General features: G+C 32.0%; 1 protein-coding gene across 1 annotated transcript; it reads right to left on the bottom strand.

Moving 5' to 3' along the window:
- Window positions 1-10109: 10109 nt before the first annotated feature.
- LOC134831911 (trypsin 3A1-like) lies at window positions 10110-11333 on the bottom strand. Its single transcript, XM_063845751.1, has 4 exons — window positions 11022-11333; window positions 10752-10966; window positions 10487-10692; window positions 10110-10428 (listed from the first exon to the last, which is right to left on the bottom strand). Exons 1-4 carry the CDS (start codon window positions 11264-11266, stop codon window positions 10201-10203), a joined length of 894 nt encoding a protein of 297 aa, XP_063701821.1. The 5' UTR covers window positions 11267-11333; the 3' UTR covers window positions 10110-10200.
- Window positions 11334-11833: the final 500 nt, after the last annotated feature.

Raw genomic sequence — 11833 nt, forward strand, 5'->3', positions numbered from 1 at the left:
TAATATGTACTTTTTTGTATATTAACAAACCGAACAAACCGCATCTTCAATAAATATTTTTTTTCTTCATGTCCTCTTCGACTACTTACCAACAACCCAGGAATTGGCAAACAAAAAAAAACCAAGAAGACAAAAAAAATCCAATTCAGTAGTGGGCAGCGATAATTTACTTTATTGCAGTCAGAAATTACGCATCGAATTTATTTTCTGTAAAAGGCAGTTGTTAACTCAGTTAAACATATGCAAGCAGCAACGGCAGCAACTTGAATTGATGAAGAAGTTAAAATTTTAAAAAACGGCAATGGACCAAAATGTACGCGAAGAAAAATCATCAAATCGGGAGTTGAAACGCAAAACTCCGTCTGATAACTTTTTTTCGTTCACCTAATAATTTAATTTGCCCGTTGTGTGGTCTCCGTTTCGCTAAAGTCTCTTGCGCGGCTGAAACGAAAATGAATGAAAGGAGTTGCTTTAATTTTTTATTTCGTTATATGTTGCACCACATGTCTATAAAAGTAATATAAATTGATTCACTTCCACTTTTTTTTAATAACTTTTTCGCTGCTCGCCAATTTTTATGTTTATTCCATGCGAGAAATCGCGAAAACAAAAAAGTTGACGAGACGAGAAATTGATTTTTAAGCCTCTTTAAGAAGCTTTTTAATGAATCAGATTAACTGTTTTTTGTTAAAAAAAATTTTTTTAGACCAAAATATTTTTTTTGTTTGCAAAAATCTTTCATCACATCCGCAAAGCTGGCAGAAAAACATCGAGGGAGCGGCGATACATCAAAAACAATAACAACTCATTCAAGCCTCCATGATAATTGATTCCATAAATTCATGTATATCTCTCATGAATGTCATAATTGCAAGACAAAAATCGCACTTTGAGTGTTGTCAAGTTGTTATTAGCTGCGAAATATTCCGTTAAAACGAAATTTTTGTAGGGTTGGATTTTTTCAAAATACTGCAGCGCCCTCACCAAAGAGCGTCTATTTATCGGAACTAACAAAATTCGTAATTTTAGCTTTTTGATGTTTTAGAAATCATTTAGAAATTAAAAAAAACTGCAAAAAAAGTCCCGCCGCTGAATTATGAGCATCGATAGATCAAGCGAAAGGCAAAAATCGGACTTTCAGTATTGTCAAGTTGTTATTAACTGCGAAATATTCCGTTAAAACGAAATTTTTGTAGGGTTGGATTTTTCCAAAATACTGCAGCGCCCTCACCAAAGAGCGTCTATTTATCGGAACTAACAAAATTCGTAATTTTAGCTTTTTAGTGTTCAGAAATTCAGCTTTTTGCCGCTGAATTATGAGCATGGACTTTAAAGTTGTTATTAACTGCGAAATATTCCGTTAAAATGAAATTTTTGTAGGGTTGGATTTTTTCAAACGACTGCAGCGCCCTCACCAAAGAGCGTCTATTTACCGGAACTAACGAAATTCGTAATTTTAGCTTTTTGATGTTTCAGAAATTCAAAAAAACCGCAAAAAAGTCCCGCCGCTGATTCATGAGCATCGGATAGATCAAGCGAAAGGCAAGAAACAACAGGTAGGTGTCATAATTGCATATTACAGTGAAAATTTTGTGCTATGATTAAAGTGATGATGATGATGCGCGTAGTTGAGAACGTGGAAAAAAAGTCATAATAATAAAATAATTTAAAAGCAAAGAAACCGCAGCAACACATCATAACCGAAGCCACACATTGTCGGTGTCTTACGCATGTAAAGAGTCTTGTAATTGACACACACTCAGACCAACACACGCCGCGCAACTACAAGACCTAATTACATAGTATTACAAACAATTTTTCTTCTGTTTCGCCACGCTTATGCTCTGTCCATGAACTGAACGAAACGAGTCTAGAAATGGTAGAAAGACGAAAACACAAAATTCTTCTATTGTCTTTTGCGTTTTGAGTTTTCGTTCGTCATAAAACGCATTAATTAATAATGAGGAATTTTTTGGTCACTTTTTCTGATGAATCATTAAAGTTGCAAATGTTCAACACCCAAAAATGGACCACCAGAGGAATTTTTTGTTGTATTTAGAATACTTAGACAGAAAAGGGAATACTTAGGCAGTAAAAACGAAGAAGATATTTATCATCATTTATCATAATAAAAATGATTGAAAGCAATGTGAAGGCCACCTTGATGGCGTTTGGATCGACATTGATGCGTTTTTGAAGGTTCTTTCTCAATTTTTTTCTACTTTTGGAAAGGAATTTTTAATGCAAATTTGTTTGTTTATGTTTTTTATGCAGGGTTGGATTTTTAAATTTTTTAGTAGCGCCCTCAGTAATTAGCGGCTATTTATAGAACTAATGAAATTTGAATTATTAGAACTTTTTAGACAAAAATTTGATAAAAAGAACAAGAAAATTACTTAAAATGAACCAAAAGGTCAAAAAGTCAATCAATTTATCAAAACTTTAATTCAGGAAGTCAAAAAATCGGCCATTAGAGCATCAAATTCTCCATTCAATCAACAAAAACGGCCAAAATTCGTCATTACAACATTTTCTCATCTAAAAAAAAAACTTTAACAAAAGAAAGGAAATCATTACAACATCGATCGAGAGAGCAATAAAGTATCATCTTACCATCCAAACATCACACGAAAAAAAAGCCAATTTATCGTCGCTATGCATCATAATGTTCGTCGTCAATTTTTCGTAACCTTTTTAATCTTTTTTAATTCAAAAAGTGCAATCAGGTGGCTAAATCCATTAAAGTTGATGTCCAACATCTTAATCAACGAATTTTTTTCTGCACGAAACACGACAAAAAAAAACGTTGATTGTTCAAAACTGTGTGCTTCCCGTTTGGTTTTTCTCATTAGCAGACGCGTTATTTTCTCGAAAAAACAAGCGAAACAATTTATTTTTTGATACTTTTGAACCCATAAATATTGCAATAAAGTAAATCAAATGTTTTCCTTGTCTCGCTGTTGTTTGCAATAATGATGATGATACAGAAGATAATCCAACAAATAAACAATTTGAAAGATACACAAAAAAGGAGAGTCATCAAAAAAAGAGGCGAAATGATCATTTGTTTTTTGGGAAATATTGCGAAAAAAAGTGATCTTCATTCAACATTAAAAGCATTGGGAAATAATGTTGGTTTTTTGGTGCTTCCAGAAGATTGGAGATGAGAAGTTAATCAACGTTATTGTTTATTAAAGAATATCGTTTAAGAACTTTAATGAGTTTAACTGTAAGAAAAATTAAGTAAAGTTCTCAAAATTGGAGCTGCTGATTACTTTTCTTTGCTGGTTGGAGTCATTATTGAAGTTGAGTTAAGAATATTTTTTTATTATTTCGTTTATGAATGATTTTGTGCTTTTTTAGAGACTTTGAATCAAATTTTCTTAAAAATTAAAATTATGTCAAAAAATATTTATTTTCTAAAATTATTTTTAAAAATTAATTTAAAAAATATTATTTACCTACTTTTTTATAGTTTTATTAAAAAATTACGTTTAAAAATTATTTTTTTTTATTTTTAAATTAATTAATATTTTTTTTTAATTTTAAAATTATTTTTTATGATGATTTTTCAAGAGCAAAGGCAAAGAGTGATAAAAAATTATTTTATTTTATTTTTTAAAATCAAATTTATCACAAAATAATTTTTTTAAAGATTTCTTTATATTGAATCAAAATTACAAAATAAATTATTTTTTTAATAAAAATAAATGGCTAATTAATTAATTTTATTTATTTTTTTTAATTAAAAATTTTCATTTTTTTAGTGAATTCATAAAAAATAATTTATTTTTTTAATTTAATTAATTTAACAAAAAATTTAAAAAAAAAATAAATAAAAATTTTAAATATTTTTTTTAAATTTTTTTCTTTTATTTAAGATAACTTTATTAAATTAAGAAAAAAATCTAAAATAATGAAATTTTACAGAATTATTTTATTTTTTTTATTACTCAATTTAAATAAAATTTTTAACGCATTACCACGGATTTTTTCGATAAGTCAAAGGTCTTTTAATATTTTTTAATGAATTTTATGTCACACTTCTTTTATGAACGTAAGCCCTTTAAAAGAATCAAAAAACGCCCAATAAAATCATAATCCAATAAAAATTTCTTTAAACCCACCGAAAATCCCTCAAAATGTTCATTACAACACTTTCTGGGTGTTCCTAATCACCCGAAATTGCATCCAAATTTGTTTTTTCGTCATTCGCCTTTTTAAAATGCTTTTTAAATTGAATTCATGTTATGCAAGCAAAAAACACACACAAATTCGTAAATTATTTGCATTACCATCGAAGTAGTGTATAGATAAGGAGAGACACCAAAAAAAAAGTACAAGAACCAAAAATATTTTTTTTTAAAAAATCAACGTGTGTGTCTCGTATTTTTCAATTTTGTTTATTGTAAAACTCACGTTTAATATGCAATTTTATCAATGGAACTTGCACCTCGATCGCATCGCATCTACATACAATTTACATTGCTGATTGCTACGAGGGGATAACATTCGTGGACATTTTTCGTTGTATGTCATGTTTCCTTCTTATTATTATATTATTATTATTTTTTATTGAAAAACAGACAAAAAAAAATTTACACTGTCTTATTATTTGCATACCAATTCGTGTGTCGTCTCATTGAACTGGACACGAAGAAGAAGACGTTGTCGACGACAACGATCGACCACAAATAATATTAATAATAATAAAATAATATTCTGCACATGTTTTACGATGCATTTAAATTAATAATGACAGACATGATGATAATCGTTCCGTTGTATGCTGTGGCAAAACTTTTATTGTGCGCTGTGTGTGGGAGCTGCTCGAAGCCCGAAGAACGCGTGACTTACGACGACGACGAAACATGTTGCGGTGATACAATTCCAGCATTAAATGCAATTTTGAGCAAATAATTACTCAATTTGGGAACATTTTGGCCACTGGCGTGACTAGAAGTCGCAACTCCCCATCGAATTGACGAAACGAACATGTTCATTGATTTCGCATCTGTCTCCTGTGTTGTAGCTGCAGTTTCTTTTTCTTCTTGCGTTTTGGGTGGCATAATGATTATTGTTATTATTTGCAAGAAAGAGCTGGTTGTAATTGCGGTCATAATCGTACATTTTATTGAATATTGATGAAGAAGTCGGGCAGACAGTGTTGCATGATGACGGTTTCTGTAGTAATTTAAGCACGTAGAAGAAGCATTAAACCTCCTGGAACACTGTGTAGTGAAATGACTTGCAAGCAAAAACGAATGATAAAGTCATCAGTCACCCTTTGATCTCCTTTTTCGTTGTGGATGTCTCGTCTGCCGCATTTTTTTCTTTATTGATTAAGATTGATCAAAAATACTTGCGGCTATGGTTCATGTGCGGTAATTTTTTGTAGGTTTTTTGATCGGAGTAAGAAAAAAAGGGATAATCAAGCCAATAAACAAATCAAATCGTGTGGTTTTGTGGACTTTGTCTGGCGTGCACTATAAAATTCCACCACGATCGATCAATCATCAGAGACATAGAAGAAGTTGAAACAAAAAGATGTGCACTGAGAGAAGAAAGTCAGAAGGAAATACAGTAGATTGAACTTTCCATTTTGCTCAAAAGAAAATATCTTTAGTTGTTATAAGATCTACTTAGAACTCTTAAAGCGACATCTAACATCTAGCGGAGAATTTTATCTTTTTTGAAAACTTTGGATCAAAGCTGATCAAAAAAGATTATTAAAAAAGAAAAAAAAATTATCCAAAGATAAAATTGCCCGCTAGAGGTCGCTTTAAGAGTTCTAAGTAGATCTTATAACAACTAAAGATATTTTCTTTTGAGCAAAATGGAAAGTTTTTCCTCCTGTCTTTCCTTCTTGATCTTATTTGAGCAACTAAAGCGACATCTGGTAGAATTTTTTATCTTTTTTTTTTAACTAAAAGCGACCTCTAGCGGTGATTTTTGATCAATAAAAGGACTTCTGGATAAATTTTTAAACTTTTTGGAACAATTGAAGCAATTTTTTAGCAGAAGAATGATTATTGAGCTGTTGAACCTACCTTTAGACAAATCTTTAATCTTTAAAGCGCCCTCTGGTTGAAACGTTTTCTTCGTTTTTGAAATATTTGAATAAAATGAAACCTGGAAGGATTATCACTCTCATAAGAAAAATTGAAACAACATCTATACTTACCTGTTAAAAAGCGACCTCTGGCGATGATTTTTGATCTTCTTAGAACAACTACAGCGCCATCTAGCGGAAATTTTCAATCTTCTTCAAAAATCTGAAACCTCATTTTAATTCGCACACAAATTTCTCATCAAATTTTCTTCTCACAGTTCACATTTCATCTTTAAACAATTTGACCACTGCCTACGTCGTCGTCGTCGTCATCTCAACGAACGAACGAAAAGAGAGACAATTTGATGCACGCGTGTGGCCACCCATTTACTTCATTTTTCTTAAGTAAGTCATTTTGTATCTTTCATTTATTATTATTATATTTTATTTTTTGTGGGTAATTATACTTTGACTGCTCGCTCGGCTATTAGAGTGAATGAGAACCGAAACTTTGTTAAAACTTAAATGAAAATAATAATTTAATAACAACGTTAATAACAGATTTTTGAGCATATTTTTCAAGTAAAAACTTTTCAAAGAGACATAATTGTAATGTTTACTTTTTAAAATGTCCATTTAGCTTTTTTTTACCTTGAAGGATAAATGACTTCATTTTCGTCTTAAAAATCGTTATTAAGATGAAAAAATTGCAACAAAGTTTTGGGGCAAACCTTTAATTAAATTTACAAAATTAAGACATTCTACAGGCTTCCAAATTAAGACGAGAAAAAATTTAATGAGTTAATTTTGTACTTGCCTGATTTTTTTTTGTGCGGATTTTTTGACCTTCACTGTTCACTTCAGCCACATTTGCACTCCGAAAAAAATTATCATATAAAACGAATTACAAAGAAATGCATCACCTAAGCGTGAAAAAAGTTCGTCATATTCATCATGCACATCGCAAAAAAAAAAATAGAGTGCTGATCAACAGACGTGAACTCTTCACACAAAAAAATGGAGCTTCGCATGATGAGCCAAGCAAGAATTTAAAGGGACCCAAAAACCGAAAACATCAAGTACCTTGTACGTGTGTCAAACGGCACGCAGCAAGCAAGAAGCAGGAAAATAATAAAATGGGATTGATTCATTCGGATGCTTCACAATACACACGACTGGTGACGCGTGCAATTCATTAAACAACACAACAAAAAAAAATGTTTATTAAGTGGAGTGGAGTGTGGTGTGTATGTAAATTTTTTTTCGCTTTTTTTTTGTTATTATTCGTATTCCATTTAATTCGTGATTCTTTTCATTTCAGTTTTATTTTAATTTTTTACAACAACGACGACGACAACGATTTTGTTGGCTACTCACATGAATCCCCCATATATGTAGACAGAAAGAGAGATGCACGACGATAAGCTACCACACAATGTAATTATTTTCTTGTTTTCATTTTTGTCTGGCTTCAGCCAGCCTACGCATATTTTACTTGTGACTGCGTTGCCTGCCTGCTGCGCGCCATGACGATTCCTTAGGCCAAAGATCAAGTTCCCGGAATACGTGTAATTATTAAGTAATCAAAACAATCTCCTGGGACTTCATTGTGCATTTTGTGACTTAAGGTTGACTCTTGCTGAAGACGAAAAACAAAAAACATTAATTTGCTGTATTTTTGTTGTATTTACTTATTTATTAAGATTTTACATCGTTTCCGTCTGACTGAATTTTTGTCGTTTTTGGGTCTTTATTATATTTATTTGTTTTAACAACAGAGAGATTCGAAATGCAGTGAAACCTTTTAGCTTGTTTCAGTCTACTAATTAGCAAATATTTCATGTTCTTTTGTAGGTTATCTCGAAAGGACAAAAGCGTAGATCAGTAGGAATACATGGAAGCAGAAGGCAACGAAGTAGCATTTTAATTAAAATATTGACTGTTATCTCGATGGGTTTTGGAACACTTTAGACAGTTGTGTGCTAATCTGAATTTACAAGGAAAGTCGCTCAGCAGATGTTGGAAGATCAGCGATATTTGGATATGGTTTTTTTATGGACTTTGGTTGAAAATGAATTTGTGGAGAAAAGAATGGTTGGTAAGTATTTTGTGGAATATGAAAATATGACATTTAATAAAATAAAGCAACTATCAGAATTTGTCGTTTCAGATACCAAAAGTTGGAAACACGTGTTATGTTAAACGAATGTAATGTAATGAGTGTCAAACAACAAGTAATTTATAATGTGTTACTGACTATTTACAAAATAAGGAATGGCTTGTTACCACAATACTTGAATGAATTTTTCACGACTTTAAACGAAGTGCAATCTTATTCGCTTTGAAATAAAAACGAATTGCGCCCTCCATCTTTGCGAAAAATTTTCTGAAGAGCTAAGAGATAGCTTTTGCCTTAACTTTTGAGTTTCAGGCGGACTTTGGCTGTTTATCGTTTTATTATGTCTCGTTTCATGTCTAAATACCGATTGACTCAACCAAAATCACAACTATCTGTTACGCCATAACACAAACTGTCAATGAGGTATGATTCATGAGCTGTGAAATTAACTTTAATTTAGTGCCAGAAGGTTCAAAAATTTACTTGATTAGGTATCGCTCAAGTTAAAACCAAGTCACTAAAAGATGCCAATTCAAAGTTATCTTCAACTATAAATATCATCAGCTTTGTACTAAATTCTGACTCTCTGAAAAGCAAAGAAACCAAGGCTCAAAGAAGTCCAGATTAGGGAGTCAGCTTAGTTGAGTAGTTCGAAACTCGAAATCATGAAAAACTTTTCTGGCTCCAATCCTGGTTAAAATTGACTACAATCTTTGAAAACCCATTTAGGGTCTAATTTGGGGCCTTCTAAGAGCTTTAAATGAATTTTGATGGCATCTGTTTGAGACAGGTAAAAAGTTACTATTACCCATTAAACTTCAGGCTTCCGATAACTATTTCTAACTGAAGTGAGATATCCCTTAACGTTTAATATTAGATGACCTTTCAATGTCTTATCAGCAAACCCTTGAAAACTATGTAAAGATTTGATTTAAAAATAGATTTCAATTTCCTTGAGGAAAAACTTACCTACTCATCATTACAAGTGTTATCAAGCCCTTTAACAAACACGACAACTTCTCTTTTGATGAACTTGAAATCATATCCGATCATAAAATGTGTTATCACCCAAATAAAGTACAAGTTTGACGCATTCCGATAACAACTTGCCGTTTGTCGCCATTTACTATAATAATAGAGTTATTAAATTATCTAATTGACAAACATTTCAAAGTCGCACAAAACTACATATTTTCAAGTACTAGGAAACACACATTTTATTCCATAAAACCAGTATATTTTCACAAAAACAAAAATGAAATGAATTTCAATGTTAAACACACACACCCATTTCTGATAAGACCGCATTCGACATGGTCGTCTTTTTTCCACTGCTCTACTTTAACTTAATACAATACTTCAGTTTTCACGATCCTTATCTATCTCGAGACTTTGATTAACAATGTGTTACTTGTTCCTAACTTCTTCTTACCTTCGACTTCTTTTTGTCATCTGATTAAAATCTCGAGACAAGTGCGTGATTAATTACCCACAAAAAATCATGCCATTTGACGATGAAATCGATCTTTTAAATGTCTTTCTTTCTGTTTTTTTTTACAAAAAAATAAATGTTAACTTTTAAAGGAAAAAAAGTATCCTGGTTTTATCGATGACAAGATCTGCTGACGACCATGACTTTTGAATATTTACTGAATGACACGAAAATCACTCAAACCTCTTATCTGAAATTCGTTGTGGTTGTCCTGTTGATGCTGCCATGTCGACAAAGTGAAGAGGATACAAAAACGAAGAAAGGCAAAAGAAAAGAGGAGACAATTGACTCTTAAATATTCAAATTTTTGTGTGTGTAGGCGACAAAAAGGTTTAAGAAATATCGGATTTCATCGAGAACGATGTGAAGATTGGCAGGTGCATTTTTTGTTCAAGTTTTTTTTTTTCAAAAAAATGTTTATTTTTAATGAGATCTTAATGGTTAATGGTAACAAAATGTAACGTAACAAATTATATTTAGTAACAAATAAAAATTGACTAGTTTTTTGTGTCTCTTTTAGGAAACCACCATACGATATTAATTGTCTGGAAAGGTAACAAAGTCGGAGAAAGTCTTTGGCAAAGGACGTGGCGAACACAAGCATTCGTTTTTGAGACGTCTATTGATCCATGGCAAGTAATTCACGACATTTGTATAGATTCCAGGTAAGTTTTTCCTTCCACATCCACGTCCCCATGAGACAACGCCGATAATTTGAATGTTGCCTGTTGGTAATGGAATTCCCAAACTGCCGCCAGAATCACCCTACAAAGAAAATATCTTGTGAATTCATGAAGAAAATTGAAAACCGACAGATACTTACCTGACAAGCGTCTTTTCCTCCCTCAACGTAACCCGAACAAATCATATTTTCCGTAATACGTTTGCTACCATAACCAGCAGTTGCGCATTCTTCTCGAGACCATACCGGAACAGTTACTGTTTGAAGTGACATTGAGGTTTGTTGTTTTTCAGCGAGACGACCCCAGCCAGCGACGATTCCTTCTGAACCAGAAAACTCACGAACAGCTGAAAATTTGTCAAATTATAATTCAAACTTTTAAATTTTTATGAAAAATTTAACTTACATCCATCAGGAAGACAAGCAGGTTGCACTTTTGGTCCAAATTTAATACCCTTGGCCAATTCTAACAAAGCAATGTCATTATCGAACGAGAAAATATTGAAGCTCTCATGTTGATGAATCTTCTTGATACGACGCATTTCCGTATAATCCTTCGTAATATTATGACCTCCAAAGTAAGCCTTGATCTCTACAGGACTAATTCCATCAACGCAATGTCTGCAAAAAAAATGACCTTGAAAAACTTTCTCCAAATTAAAAGAAATTTCCTTACGCCGCTGTCAGCAAGAAATTTTCCGAAATCAACGAGGCACCACAATAAAGTTTTCCTTGACGGAAAAGTCCTACAGTCCATGGGAACTCATGAGGAGTCGCTTCGTATCCGCCAACAATTCGATTTCCTCTTCCTCGAACTCCACAAACGCAGTCACACTTTCCATTCCGTGAAAATTTATTTAATTCCCGGGCAGTAATTGTTGCTACAAAAAGTAGAACTATTGACACACTTATTAAATTCATGTTTTTTCACAATTAAAATTTAATAATTTTTATCAACTTTTCTTTTTTTCAGTTGTTGCTGATTTGAAGTTCTAGAACGTTCTGTGATGCTCCAAAAAAATGATTTTTTTATTTATAGGAAAAATTAATGTGCTACTTGACAGTGCGCTGATCTATATTGAAATGGACTTCTACATTCAACCGAAAAAAAAATTAAAATATATTAATTACACTTTTCATTTCATTTGTCTTGTTGTATGGTGTATGGTGGGACAGACGACAACGACACAACCTGTATGAAGAATTTGAACTTGAACATCATATGTGTGACACAAATACGCACGGTAGGTATACGGAAAGTGCATAACGATCTATAAATGTGTCTGTGTGTGATAATAAATAATAATATAAAATAATTACCTATATTTTTTTTTTGTAGATGGGTTGTAAATGTCTATGAAAGCGCCATACGACAAATGGACACGGCACAATACATGAATTTGAAAATGTTAATGAAATAAATAATAAAAATTGATGTGTCAATTTTTTTGACGACGCATTATGCGGAAGAATCTTGGAGTTTTGGTA

This window comes from Culicoides brevitarsis, chromosome 2, assembly GCF_036172545.1.
Source record: "Culicoides brevitarsis isolate CSIRO-B50_1 chromosome 2, AGI_CSIRO_Cbre_v1, whole genome shotgun sequence".
Lineage (NCBI taxonomy): Eukaryota > Metazoa > Arthropoda > Insecta > Diptera > Ceratopogonidae > Culicoides > Culicoides brevitarsis.

Excerpts from the sequence above, each read along its gene's own strand:
- LOC134831911 (XM_063845751.1), bottom strand. The coding sequence starts at position 11,266 with ATGAATTTAATAAGTGTGTCAATAGTTCTACTTTTTGTAGCAACAATT. Across the intron at positions 10,967-11,021 it reads AATTTCTTGCTGACAGCGGC|ACATTGCGTTGATGGAATTA; the intron begins GTAAGGAAATTT and ends TTTTTTTTGCAG. Across the intron at positions 10,693-10,751 it reads TGCTTGTCTTCCTGATGGAT|CTGTTCGTGAGTTTTCTGGT; the intron begins GTAAGTTAAATT and ends ACAAATTTTCAG.